Source organism: Perognathus longimembris, chromosome 14, assembly GCF_023159225.1.
Source record: "Perognathus longimembris pacificus isolate PPM17 chromosome 14, ASM2315922v1, whole genome shotgun sequence".
Taxonomy (NCBI): domain Eukaryota; kingdom Metazoa; phylum Chordata; class Mammalia; order Rodentia; family Heteromyidae; genus Perognathus; species Perognathus longimembris.
The window spans coordinates 55,249,309-55,263,310 of record NC_063174.1 but is presented as its reverse complement, the minus strand read 5'-3'; the positions used below and the strand labels follow the sequence as shown (position 1 = coordinate 55,263,310).

The 14,002-nt window shown below is 59.7% G+C and overlaps 1 protein-coding gene across 1 annotated transcript in view; it reads left to right on the top strand.

Annotated features, from left to right (window-relative positions):
- Positions 1-3,133: 3,133 nt before the first annotated feature.
- The window catches only part of Asb2 (ankyrin repeat and SOCS box containing 2), a 32,889-nt gene continuing 22,020 nt past the window's right edge, over positions 3,134-14,002 (top strand). Inside the window, exons 1-2 of the mRNA XM_048362345.1 lie at positions 3,134-3,451; positions 13,047-13,293. Of these exons, the coding sequence (XP_048218302.1) occupies positions 13,100-13,293 (194 nt within the window). The 5' untranslated portion in view covers positions 3,134-3,451; positions 13,047-13,099. The remainder of the gene's footprint in view (positions 3,452-13,046; positions 13,294-14,002) is intronic.

Below are 14,002 nucleotides of genomic sequence, written 5' to 3'. Positions count from 1 at the left end.
CAGAAGTGGCGCTGTGGCTCAAGTGGCAGAGTGCTAGCCTTGAGCAAACAAGCCAGGGACAGTGCTCAGGCCCTGAGTCCAAGGCCCAGGACTGGCAAAAAAAAAAAAGAAGCTTCTAGGAACAGTCTCTTACATCTGTAAGTCTTTATTCTAAAAGATACATAGACATACATATACATGCATGCACACACCTGCTCACATGGATGCATGGATGTACACACCGATAGGTATACTCACATGGATATGCATTGTATACTAAATATAGATGTATACTAATTGTACACTTTGTATGTATGTGCATGTAACAAATACATACATGTTTTAGTATGTGTATGTATACATGCAGAATGCTTTGAGCGTTATTCTACAACTATGTACCTATGTGATTTTTGTTGTTGTTGTTGTTGATGATCATGGAGTTTGAACTCAGGGCCTGGGCACTGTCCCAGAGCTTTTTGCTCAAGGCTAGCACTCTATCATGTGAGCCACAGCCCCACTTCCGGCTTTCTGGTGGTTAATTGGAGCTAAGGGTCTCATGGACTTTTCCTGCCTCTGGCTAGCTTTGAACCAGGATCCTCAGATCTCATCCTCCTGAGCAGCTAGGATGACTGGCGTGAGCCACCTTGGCCCGGCTCACACTTGTCATTTTTAACCCTTGCAGCTTTCCTGTGAGCTAGAGGCACTCTCCTTTTTTTTTGGTCTTTTTCTCATTGAGTAGGTCAGAAACCGGCGGTCCTGAGAGGGGCCGCGTGTTGTCTGAGTCACCCAGCTCTGCGGCCATGGAGGGCTACCTCCAGCCTGAGCCTCTGGGCGCCGGAGGACGTCACGGGGGATTCTGTCGTGGGGGGTTCTCCCCCGCCCACCTCCGTGGTTGCTTGCGGTCTGGGGCAGCCCCCTGCCTCCCAGCTGCGGGACCCCCATTCCCGGGGCCCTGCCCGTGGGGTAAGCGCCCGGCGCCCGCGTTCTATGGCAGATGCAACCTTGACGCACATAGAGGAGGCCGCAGGGGTGAGGGGGAGCCGGGAATCGCGGGGCACAGGTGGCTGGCCACTCGTCCTCTCCAGACTCAGTTTCCCCCTCCTGCAGTACAGGACGCTGGCGTGGCGACTCCCGGGCCCTCCCGGCCCTGGCCCGCTTCCCTGCTGCCTCTGTGCGGGCTGGAGGTTGCGGGCCGTGGGCTCCCATCCCTGCGGCTCCGCGGGTCGGGGGGGGGCCTCAGTTTCTCTTCTGTGACAGCAGAATGGTAAGTTCCAGCGTCTGGGCCGCATCGCCTCCCTCCCCAGCCTGGGTGGGGAGCAGACAGCTGGACGGCCAGCGCCGCCCTGCCCGCCCTCCCCCCTCCCCCCCCCCCCCCCCCCGGGAAGGGGCTAGGCCCAGGAAGCCATGTTCATGAACACCCCTTGCCCGCAGCTGACTTGGGCCTCCGGGTGGACCAGGGGTTCACGTTTTCCCAGAGTTCCCTGGTGACTCAGGCACGGTGAGCCCAGCTGTCGGGGGGGGGGGCAGACACCTGGCTACACGGTGCAGCCCCAGGCCCAGGCTGACCCGGGGGAGGAAGACCCGGTCCCCCGGCAACGGGAGGCCGCTTCTCTCCCGGTCGCTGGCCCAGGTTGCCCCCAGGGCAGGTCCGAGGGCTGCAGAAGAGAGGTGTTTTGTAGAAAGGGCTTCTGCTCCCTTATCCCCCTCCCCCCCTTGTGCCCCCTCCAGGACTGGGCCTCTGCCTGCTCTCCCCCACGCCCCCTCCAGAATGCTGCTGTCCGGGACAAGGCCTGGACTCCTGTCTGTTGCTCTTTATCCTGGCTATGTGAAACCAAAATAAACGGATATGGAGCCCGGGCCCCAGAGGGGCTGCATTTAGCTCTGGCAAGGCTGTCTTTGGCTGGGCAGAGGTTTCCCGGCCTCAGCATTCATCAGTCCCTCGTCTGGTGTGAATTGTCTCCCAGCACACACACACACACACACACACACACACACACACACACTCACATACATATGTACACACATCGGGATTCACGGTTCTCGCAAACATGTACCAGGAGAGAAACCTACAGGGAGAGAGGCCTGAAGACTGGCTTCCTGATCTTCCTCCTGGAAGCTACACTGGGCTCTTGGCTACATTGTGATAGAGATTCACAGTGTGGAGTACTACACAGCCGTGAAAAGAAGGTCCCTACAACCCCGTGGGTGTCTCTGGGAGAATCTCATGGAATACTGCAGGGTGAACGAAGACGGGGGCAACCCGTTCGCCTGGGCCGTCGGCTGCGGGCACGGCGGGAGGAGGGGGGAGCTGGAGGGGCCCTGTGGGAGTGCTCCCGTCTCCATGCGTGAACGGTGTATTCTCCTGTGGGCGTGGGCACACGCGTGGTAATTTTGTCTTTAAGCGCCTTCAAGCCGACGCCGCTTAGGTCCGGATTCAAATGGAGCAAACCAGAGCAAGTGGAGAGAGCCGGCTGCAGTGCATGGCGCCACCCCGACGTCCTATTTCACAGGGAACACCAGGACCTATGGAGCCAGCACAGAGCTGGCCTGACCAGCTCAGCCCCTCGGGACCGGCCCGAGATGACACTCCCCCAGAACCTCAGGCACCTGTGCCCCCTGACCTTCCTTCTGGGGAGTGAACAGGGAGCCCTCTGAAGGCTTTCGGAGTGGAAGCCAGGACCCCCCCAGCCCCCAGCCCCCGAGGCCGAAACCCAACACCCCCATGTAGAGGTGCGGAGCAGCGGGGCGCTTCCGGGCTCAGATCGTGGGCCTGGCAGAGTCCCCCCCCCCCCGCCCCCCAGCCAGAAGCGCAGAGGTGTGGCCGGCCGGGCACCTGCTGCCAGCCTGCGTCCCCAGGCCTTTGACACGGCACTCTTCCCTCCCTCACCCGCCCTCTTCCGTCCTGCCGTCCCTCCTCTCTGGAGTTTCCTCCCTTTGCCCTCTCTTCTCCCCCCATGGGCTCCACTTGCTTTCCCGACTCCCCATCTCCCTGCCCGCCTGGGCTGCTCCTCGGGGGGCCCCCGCCTCTGAGCGCCTCTCCTCTCTCTCACTCCCTCTGGGTCGTTCCAGAAACATAGCCATATATGGGCTCCATGTCAAGGATCACAAATGCTGACATCACGTGCGGGCCAAAGCCCTCCGGAGATGCTCCGGGAGGCCGGGGAGCCCCGCTCCCCGCACCCAGACGGGCGGGAGGAGGCGGGAGCGCCGCTCCCTGCGTGCGAACTTCAGACGGGAAATCCGAGCTTCTCCGCATCTTATAGCTTGGCCTGCCGTCCGTGGTCATGCGGTGGGCCCGAAATAAACTCTGGGCTTCCGAGGAGAGCGTTCCAGAACTGCCTGGCACTGTGAGCACAAGCTCAGGGCCGGGGCGGAGGGAGAGCACCGAGCCCACGTTCTGATTCCGGACCCTCTCCAGCAACTCCCCCCCCCCGTGCCCCCCACGCGCGGGGCCCCGGCCGCAGGACGACAGGTACGTACACCCCGGCTTTCTCGTGGCGACTCTGCAGTAGGGGGCTCGGCAGGCTCGGCTGCTCGGGACGTGTGCTGGCGGAACTCACTGGAAGCCAACCCCGTCCCTGCTCTCCCCCGCAGCAGGCAGGGCACTCTCGGGTTGGGTCTGGGGGACAGCGATGGGCGTGCACACGTCCGTTCTTCTGGAAGGCTCTTGTGGCTTAGAATATCACCGGTAGTCCTAGAAAAGGCAAGGTGACCGGGGCTCTCAAAGACGCCATTGTTGGATCCGGAGGGAGGCCTGGGGCGATCGCTGGGAATATTGTCAGGACAAGTAGGTGTCAATGATCTCTAGCTGGGGTGAGCAGAGCTATTTCCACGCGCGTGCGCGGGGAGTTGGTTAAATGCAGCAGTGCAGCGGGCTGTGCGTGCTCACAGTCACGGTGCCAGCGGTCTGCCTGCCGCTGCTTGGGATTTTGGGGGGCCGGGGGGAGGTGACTCGATGAGGAACATTCTCTGGGTGAGGTTTAACGATGCCACAGAACAGGGAGGGGGAGTCACCCACACCAGGCGCGTGCACGGAGACGGGAAGGTAGCTCCTGGCAGGTGCGTGCACATGAGACACACTCCTCGGGGTGGCGGGGGGGAGGGGCGGGGAGACCAGGAGGAATGCCACTGGGATGGGATGGGGTCAGGGACATCCAGATGGGACAGCAGCTGTTGGGGGGGGGGGGAGGCAGAGGTGGGAAATTGCATGCTAGTCTGCATGTCTGGGCAGAGGCAGGGCAGGTGGGTCTCACTTCAGGTGGCTCCTTGAGAAGCCAGGGGGTGGATGGGAATGAGGGAGGACAGGGAGACTGAGGCAGGACACAGAGCGAGCCCCTGCCCAGCGCCGCAGAGCCCTCTTCCCTACAGGAAGGGCCCTTTGTGTGAGGTAAGGGTTCTAGAGAGTTCCAAGGGGCCCAGGCAGATGGCACCAGCCCCCAGCGCCAGTCTGATTCTGTCACCAGAGACCTGGGGCAGCAGCCCCGCGGGGCAGCTAGTGGCAGATGACCCGGTCCCTTCCAGAACGGTGGGGACAGTGCCCACTGCTGGCCAGGCCTGCGTCTCAAGCTCCCCCAGGGACTGACCGCACTTGGTTTGCGTCATCCCTTCTCTGGTAAATAAGTTGGGTGCCAGTGCCCGCCTCCCAGTCGCCGGGGGTGGGCACCCGTCCCTTCCCCTGGGTTGGGGGGGTCCTGCCGTGACCCACCTTGGCCACCGACACTGAAGAGTCACACAGCCCGTACAGTGCTCCTGGAGCACTCACTGGATGACTCCCCTCACGGACCCCCTCTCAAAGCTGCCGTGAGCTAGAGGCCACGGTCACCCATTTTCCAGATTTGGAAACTGAGGCCAGGAGAGGCAAAGGATCTTGCTTGCGGCTGGGGCAGCGACGAGGAGTTAGGGTCAAGAATCCCACCCCAGGCTTCAGGGTGCACATTGAAAGCCGAAGCCTCAGGCAGCCCCTTGGGGACTGGGCCTTGGTAAGGAGCACCTCCCAGCACCTAGCGCAAGTGTCCTCGCTGCCCTGGGATAGAGCCCAGGCTGGACCCAAAACAAGCTTCCCCAGGGAGGCCCAGAATGGTCCCTGGGGGCTTCTGCCCCAGTGGCAAAGGGCTGCCTGGAGGAGACTCTGTCGCCAGAACGCGCGCGCGGGTCTCTAGTTCTCTTCCACAGCCTATCTTCTGGAACAATCTGTGCCTAGGAGTGCAGTTGTTAAGAGCTTGGGGCTGAAAGGAACGTGTGAGGGAGGTGGTGGTGAAGGAGGTTCCTAACCTGCCCCGCTCTTTCTTCCGTAAAGAGAATAGAAGAGCCGGGCGCCCGTGGCTCACACTGGCATCCTAGCTACTCAGGACTCTGAGCTCTGAGAATCGTGACTCCCAGCCAGCCGCCCCCCCCGCCCCACCCCACCGCCCGCAGCAAAGTCCGGGAGACTCCCATCTCCAGTAAACTGCTCAGAAAAAGCCAGAGGTGGCGCTGTGGCTCAAGGGGTAGAGTGCTAGCTAGCCTTGAGCAAAAGGAAGCTCAGAGACAGTGCTCGGGCCCTGAGTTCAAGCCCCAGGGCTGGCACAAAGATGATGAGGAAGGAAGAGGAGGAGGAGGAAGAAGAGGAGGGGGTGAAGGGAGAGAAGGGGGAGGAGGAGAGGGGAGGATGAGAGGGAGGAGGAGGAGGGAGAGGAGTAGGGGGAGGAGGAGGAGGAAGAGAGAAATGTAAGAAGGAGAGGAAAGGGAAAGGCAGCAGAGGAGATGGAAAGGGTTTAAAAAAGGGCAGTGGAAGAGAAGATAGACCCAGGAAGCGAGAGGGTGAAGAAGGGGAGGAGGTCCCCGCGGATGTGGGTGAGGTCTACTTAGGATCCCCAGCTAGCCCTGCAGTTGAGGGGGGCTGGAAGGCACCCCTGGAGTTACAGAGCCCCTGCTGGTCTGCGACCCTGGACGGGTAGGGAGTGTCCACAGCAGTGCCCATGCGACAGAGCAGGGCTGGGCAGCCGGCCCTAGAGCTGGGGCAGCTGTTGTTAGAGGCTGGGGGGGGGGTGCACCACCCATCCCACCCACCCGCGCTGCCTCCCTAGCCACGGGCACAGATGGCAGAGCTCAGGCAGGAACTGGCCAGGGGCCTGGAACCCCGTGTCCAGCACTGTTTGGCAGAGCCCCACGGTTGGGCCTGTGTGAAGAGGGGGGAGAGGAGGCCCAGGGCCCAGGCTGGTCCCTGCAGGGCGGGGAGGCAGGAGAGATGGGGAGCCCCAGCCTGGCCTGCGGACACAGCAGCTCGGGGCTGGGGGAACAGGAAGGAGCCTGGCTAGTGTTTAGCTGCTGCTCTGGGGCTCCACCTCCATGGGGGGCTTTGGAACTTAAATGCTCCTTGAACAGAATGTCTGCCGCCCAATACAGAGAAGGGGATTCCCCCCTTACTCTTCTATCTTCCTGTTAATTCTCATCATTTCTTTTTTTGGGTGGCTTCCAGAAACAGACCCCCCCCCCACCAGCCCTGCCAACAAGCAAATTTGAAGTTCTGTTAGGGCTTCAGGCAACCTGAGAGATGCACACAGATCTGGGTCAGCAGGAATGGTCCATTCTAGATCCAGCCTCAGTTTCCACATCGGTGCATTGGGCACGGGCCCCGTGACCACGGAGCAGGAGCAGTGGTAGCCCTGGACACGTTCGAATCTCCTGGTGTGGCCTTGAGCCATCCCATCCCCTTCTCTGGGCCTCAGTATCCCCTCCATACAAAAGGGAGAAGAGCTGCGGGGTGCAGGCTCCAACCCTGAGCAGATCTCCTAGGCCACATTCGGCGCCCTGGACCAGCTAAGTAAAATACCCCAAGACTCTGACACCCCCAAGCCTGTTTCGGCTGGAACTAGCCAGGCTGGGAGAGGTCTTTCAGAATCTTCAGAGTCCAGACAAAAGGGTCAAACCCCCAGCAGCTCTGAGGCCCGGATCCCCGAGGCCCATCTGTTCAGCCCCAGGCTCGGATGGGCTGAGGGCGCGGGTCCCACCCCGTCTTAGGGACGTGGCCTCCTGGAGCTCACCTCCTCCCCAAGGCCCAGTCTTACCTTGGCCAGGGCCGGACGCTGCTGAGCACCGAGGCTAATGGACATGGTGTTCACGCCACAGCTCTCAGCACTCAGGAGAGGGAAGAAAAGATGCCCCGGGCCCCTCAACTGGGCTGGAAGGGCCAAGGATGCCACTAGTGATGGCAGCTGGCAGGTGGCTGTTGAGACTTCAGAGCACTGTGATGGGGAGGGAGAAGGGAAGAAGGGAGCGCTCCCGGGCTCTGGCTGAGCCCTCAGCGGGAGCTTCCGGTTTCCTAGACTCTCCGGGGCCAGGGGGCTGGGGTGAGTGGCAGAGGCGACTCTGAAGCCCCGGAGTGGACAAGAACGGGCTGAGCGCAGGCCCGGGAGCCGCAATCCTTCGTTCCGCAGCCCAAGCAGCCACTTTTCAGGGTCACCTGGGACTGAGGGTCTTGTGACATTGGGCAAACCCTCCAGCTTTTGGGGTACAGTGCATGTGTGCACAGACGCAGTCGCCCAGCCGTGGGTGAGAGGAAGTCAGGCGCCAGGACGCGGCCCACGTACCGTGTCAGTCACTTCTGCAAAATGGCGACTAGCCTGCGAGGCCCCCCTGGGGGGACTTCAGAACACCCCTAGATTGCTTCTGATCCCCACTGCGAAGCCCCGGAGGTGCAACTATGTACCGGGCGCCTGTGTGTATGCGTGATGCCAGGAAAGGAGGCTGTACACGTTTGGGAATTACTAGGGCACCTTTTTCTTTTTTTTTTTCCCCCTTCTGGATAGTTTTGATTTGTGGTTGATTGAATGCGTACATACAGAATTCCCAGGTGTAGAGCCCAGGACTATTACACATACGTTGTATGTGTAAATGACAATGTGTACTCCATGTAACATGTAGGAACATATACGGTGTCACATGTGGAGCAAACCACACACGTGTGAAACCAATGAATCCGTGGGCATGTCATAACTGAGCAAAGGAGGTGCGGGTAAACAGGGCTCTGTCGTCCACAGGGGTCACCTTGAGAGGATGGGGGAGGAGCTGGCGAAGACTTCCCAGTTCTGGGGTGGGCGGGTGGTGGGGGGTGGGGCCTCGGATGGAGCTGGGGAAGGAGATGGCGGAACCCATGCTGCCCCTCCCAGCTCTGCCCTTACCTGGGTGCGGGCTGGCCCACGGCTGTCCCATGAAGCCTCACTTGGGGCTGCCTTCTTCCCCCCCCCCACCATTATAAACCAGCTCAGCTGAGGGCGGGGAGGGAGGGGTTGGGTCCCCCAGAGAGCCCTTCCGCAGGAATGGATGGAGGCTCTGTCTCCTGATTTCTGGGGCCACAGCACCTCAGCATCTGGGTACCATTCATCATGAATGCCCTGTCACCTTGTGTCAGATGACAACACAGCCAGGGCCAGAAGGTGGTGTCTTCTCCACTTCACAGCTGGGCAGTTACCCCCCACCCCCCCACCCCAAGCAAGTAGCTCTGCCTTCCTTGGCCAGCAGGGGGCAGGGCTGGGTTGTGTGCCACACACTGAAGCCTTATTCGACCCTGCCATTCCATGCTGCGCTTATTAAACCCCTCAGATTGTGGATTAGGCGGTGGATGGGGCACAGTCCTGCAGTCAGGACGGCTAAGGGCAGGCTGAGGAGCGGGTCCCTGGGCCCATCTGTGCCCCCAGCCTGTGCCCCCCCACTCCTGACCTAAGCCCTTACCCTCCCCAGCACACCCTTGCTGCCCTGCTCTGTGATGGGACCTTCAGGGGTGACCTGCTCTCTCCCCCCACCCAGGCCTGTCTGTAGGGCAGAAAGAACCCGGCTCCAGTCAGTACTGGCTTTGAATCCTCACCTCAGCCCACCTGCTTCACAGATTCAAGATGGGGGCCTCACCCGCAGGAGCACAAGCTGTGCAATGCCAAGGTGCTAACTCAAGTCATCCCGCAAAGCCAGTGACCACCTAGAGCTGACATTTGGGGGTGCTGCAAAGATGACAAAGAGGGGCCCGGTCTCCTGTGTCAAACTGTGGTCTGGCTGGTCCCAGAACCAACTCCACTGGGCCTTGCTCGCTGGACCCCGGCCAGCTCTGGGCAGGGCCTGTGTTTATCCCTGTCTGCCTGGGGCAGGGGGCTTGGGGCTGCCCAGCACTCAGCGTGGGCGGGCGGCTGGCAGTTGCGGCAGGGGCCTGGGTCTGAGGTTGGGGAACTTCAGACCCCAATGTTCCAGCTGCAGGCCCTCAGGCAAGCCCTGAACCCGCCTCTCCCACCCAGTGCCCCCATAAGCGGAAAGCGCGCGTGCCTTTTGATTCTGCTTTATGTTTCCTTGGTGCTGGGGTGGAGCCCCGGGGCCCACTGGCTCAGGATGGATGGCAGTGACAGCCTGGGCCTGGGAGGGGTGTGGCCTGAGAGGGGCGTGGCCTGGGAGGGGCGTGGTTTTGGAGGGGCCGTACCCAGGAGGGCGTGGCCAGGGAAGGACGCAGCCTTGGAGGGGCTGCAGGCCAGCCTCTGCCTGGAGACCGACCCACACAGATGCCTCCCCAGTTCCGGGAGGTGGCCTCTCTTCTTCCCGTTCTAAGGAGAAGGAACCAGGGCCCAGGAAGGGGAAGTGACTTGTCCAAGGTCACCCAGCTGGCAAGCGGCAGAACTGCAACTGGCCCTGAGGCCTCCTATCCAGACCTGAGCTCCAGCAGCTCTCCCCTGGTCCTCCCCACTCCATTGAAGGCAGACCTGGCCCAGCCCAGGCAGGCAGGGAGGGAGGGAGGGACCGGGAGCCAGGCCCAGCCATGCCCATGCCCAGCTGGGTTGGAGTCAGAGGACGGGGGCTCTCGTCCACTCCGACTCCCCCCTATCCCTGCCTTTTTGTGTGCTGGTACTGGGTGGGTCTTGAACTCAGGACCTGGCACTGTCCCCAGGCTTTTCCGCACAAGACCAGTGTTCTACCCCTTGAGCCACAGCTCCACTTCTGGCTTGTTTGCTGGTTTATTAGAGATAAGAGTCTCACAGACTTTCCTGCCCAGGCTGGCTTTGAACTATAACCCTCAGACCTCCTAAGTAGCTCGGATTGCAGGCGTGAGCCACGGTGCCTGACGTTCACCCTGCCTATTCACACGTGGAGAAACTGAGGCACTCAGGCAGGAGGGGAGGGGAGGGCCTGTGGCCGCTGCAATCCAAGCTCTTTCCACAATAACCTGAAGGACTGATGCCATCCCGGCATCCGATACGGGGTGCCTGGGGTGTCCCCTCCCCTGAGTGGACGCAGTAGCCATGCTACTTATTCGGGAAGAAAATCCTTTGTGGGAACACCAGTAATATTTCTGTGTAGGCAGAACTAGGCTCTGTGGCCAGACTCTACTGTCCTGTCGCAGTTCGTCCACACAAGAGACACGCTGCACAAAGCTGAGGTCTGTTCCGAGGGAAGTGAAGCTGGGAGGGCCGCGGGCGGAGACCTGGCTCGGCCTGACAGTGAACTGCAGCCTGTTTCCATGAGGTAGTGGCTTCAGAGAGGGAGGCAAAGTCAAGGTCACACTGGTGCTGCCGACCTCCGACCTCTGCCCAGGAAGAATTCCTCTTCCTGAAGAATCCAGGTGGACTTCCCAGAAAAGAGACACTGGCTCTGCTTCCCTGACGAAGTTGTAGGCACAGAGAGGAGGGAGACAGGTCAGGCAGGCTAAGCCAGGGCGCTGGGGGCAGGGCCCTCTGATGGGCTGGAAGTAAAGCGCAAGGTCCACTTTGAATGGAGGGTCCGGCGTGTGGAGGAGGAGCAGGAAGAGCTGTGAGAACAGCAAGAGGTGAGGGGGCGGGACTCCTCTGTGCCATGTCCAGAGGCTGTTTGTATCCATGAGAACGCGTGTTTGTCGCAGGCCCGCCTCTGTGGCTGATTCTTTTACACGCAGGTGGGCATCTGGGGTGCGTCCAGTTGGGTTTAGGAGCAGCAGGGTTGCGATGAGGTCCTGACCTTGCTTTTGGTGCCTGTAGCTCCATCGTTGTCTGGGATGTACAACTGGCAAAGGAGCTTTGAGCTCATTGGTAGCAAGACTACCCATTTTTCTCACTTGACGCCCCTCCGACGCTGGGGTGAATTGCAGTCGCCCCACACACTCCCCGCTGCTGGCACTTCCCATCTTTGTCTTTTCTCACTGGAGCTGCTGGCGAGTGCGGAGGTATTATTCTGGAGTTTCATTTGCTTTTTCTCCCTGGACATGAATGAAGGGAGCGCCTGGGAAATGCCTTCATCTTTGGCTCTTGGCCTTTTGGCCGTTCTCGGGAAGCGCTCGCCTCGCCCTCCGGGTCTCAGTTAATGAGGGCCTTGGGGACACAGCACTGCAGGGTGCTCCCCAGGACTGGCAGGCTGGGCTGTTGACTGCAGGACCTGCAGGATGCAGGTTGGCAGGCTGGCTTTTCCCTGGGGCCCAGGCTGCAAGGTAGGAGCTTTGTCACGAGTCTGCTTGTGCCTTGTTCCCTGGCCTCCATGGGCCAGAGCAAGCTGGATAGGCTTGGGTCCAACATCCATGGGGAAGGGATGGGGGGAGGGTGGGGTGGGAGGTGAACAAACCCGAGTATCGTGCTGGTACTTGGGGTGTTTTGACTTTCCTCGTGGGATTCGAATGTCCATCCAGGGCTAAGAACCGTTGGCGGGCATCACACCACAAGCTGGCCGGGCAAAACCCAAGTCAGGCTGAGTGGATGTTATTCCATTTCCTAAAAGCTGTTCCCTCCACCAGTTCTTTTTTTTTTATTTTCCCCCCTGATGCATTCTTGTAGAAGGCAGTGAACGATTGCAATGGCTGGTTTTAATGAGGTCTCACAATCTCAAAGGGTGAGCCTGGGTGTGACTCAGCTCTAGTTTTCTCAGCCCTCCCGCCGCGAAGTGGAAGGTGGCCAGGATGGGGGGGGGGGCGCTGCTGGTATGGGAGGAAGGAATGTGCTCACTGCTGTGGGAGCCATCCGGGCAGGAGGGGACAGGGGGCTGTTTGTTTGGATCACTTGTGTGTGCCTAGTGTTGCGTTCCTAGGAAGAGAGCTGGACACAGATTACTCTCTCAACAGTCTTTTGGCAGTCTATGCATGTATGCATCTATAGAAACCCTGTCTGGAGTGGGAAAGTGAATGGTAGATATTTGGATACATGTAAACATGGAAGGATGAGAGGATGAAGGGATAAAGAGGTGAGTAGGTAGACAAAAAGAAGGATGGGTAATGGAGAAATAGATGCATGGTTGTACAGGCGAAGGGACGGAGGGGTGAGGAGAAGGTTGCACAAGCGAGTACTGAGGGATGAGAGAGCAGATGGGTAAATGGTGGGGTGCTGGATGGATGGGTAGGAAGAAGAATGGAAGGCTGGGGTAGGTGGACTTTGGGCCCCTGGGTGGATGGGTGAATGGATGGGCAGATGGATGGCTCTGTAAGTGGGTGAGGAGACAGATGTCTGAGAAATGAAAGAAGATAAATGTGTAGATGGATAGCTTGAGGGAAGGGTAGATTGGTAAATAGAGGAGATAGGTGGATAGATACATGGATGGACGGATGAGTGGATGGGTGGATGAGTAGATGGATGGATGGATGGTGGATGAAGGGTAGAAGAGTGGATAGGTGGATGGGTGGAAAGATGGATGGATGGATGGATGGATGGGTAGATGAAGAGTAGATGGTGGAAGAGTGGATGGATAGATGGATGGATGGGTGGGGGGTAAGTGGATGGATGGTGGAGGAAGAGTAGATGGGAAAAAGGGTGGATGGAGAAGTGGATGGCTGGGTAGGTGGATATTAGATGGGTGGGTGGGTGGATGAATGGATAGATGGTGAGATGGCTAGATGGGTAAATGGATGGGTGGATGGCTAGATGGGTAGATGTATGGATCGATGGTGGATGGGTGAGTGGGTGGGTGGAGAGATAGATGGATAGGTGAATGAATGGCTGGCTGGATGGGTGGCTAGATGGGTGGATAGGTGGATGGATATTGATCATGTGTCCAAATAAACGAATGTGTGACTGCTTAGACAAAGCCTCCCCTCCCCTGTGGAGAGCCCTAACCATCTGATAAAGCACGCAGCGACCAGGCTGGCTTTGGTCTCCTTGCAGGGCTTTCTGCTCGGCCCTCTCCCCGCGGAGCAGCTGTTGTGGAGGCCGGGGTGATGGCGATGGAGGTCAGCGCTCAGGGCAGTGCCCGGTGGCACGAGGAGTACAGCCTGTACAGCAGCCTGAGCGAGGAGGAGCAGATCCAGATGGCCATCGAGCAGAGCCTGGCGGACAAGACGCGGGGCCCCACGGAGGCCACGGCACCCACGCGGACCAACCAACAACCCGCCCATTTCTACCCATGGACCAGGTGAGCCAGGCCGGGCTGCTGGCTGGAACGGGGCCTCCCAGGCCTCTCGGGCATGTTGAAGCCGCAGACCCCCAAAGCTCTTCCTCCTGACCATGCACTCCTGGTCTCCGGGGTGCTCCTAACGCTTGGCGATCTATACGGCTCATCTCAACTTGCTGAGCTCTCCCCCGCCAGACGCCACTCACTCAGCGTCGGAGGGAGGCTGAGACCAGGACGGCCCCGCAGATAGCAAAGTCCACAGGCACTGGGGGCCCTGTGTTCACGTCCCCCAGGCACTGGGCACCCCCCCACCTGCTGTCAAGCCTCTGTAGGTGGCTGAGATCCCAGCACGAGGTGGGTGATGCCAATCATTCTCTGCACGGCCTAGAGAACATGGTAAGAAACGAGTTTGCAACATTCAGAAGAGACCTTTTATTTTTTTCCTTTCCGGCAAATATTTTTGATTTGAGGTTGACTCCGCAAAAGCAGAACCATGAACGCACAGGCTTCCTTTGATCCTTTTAAAGACCCAGGGTGTCCCAGGACCGTCTGTCTCAACGCTGAGACGGACTCACGGCTGCAACTGGGCGAGGATCTCACAGGAAGGACAGGGCGTTGAGGAGATAGGAGCCGCCTAGCTCCGGAGCCCGCGTCCTGCCCTGCGCCGTGGCTTTGTGCTTGAACGGAGGCAGGCGAGGCTCGGACGGAGACCAGCGCGTTCCACTTTCCG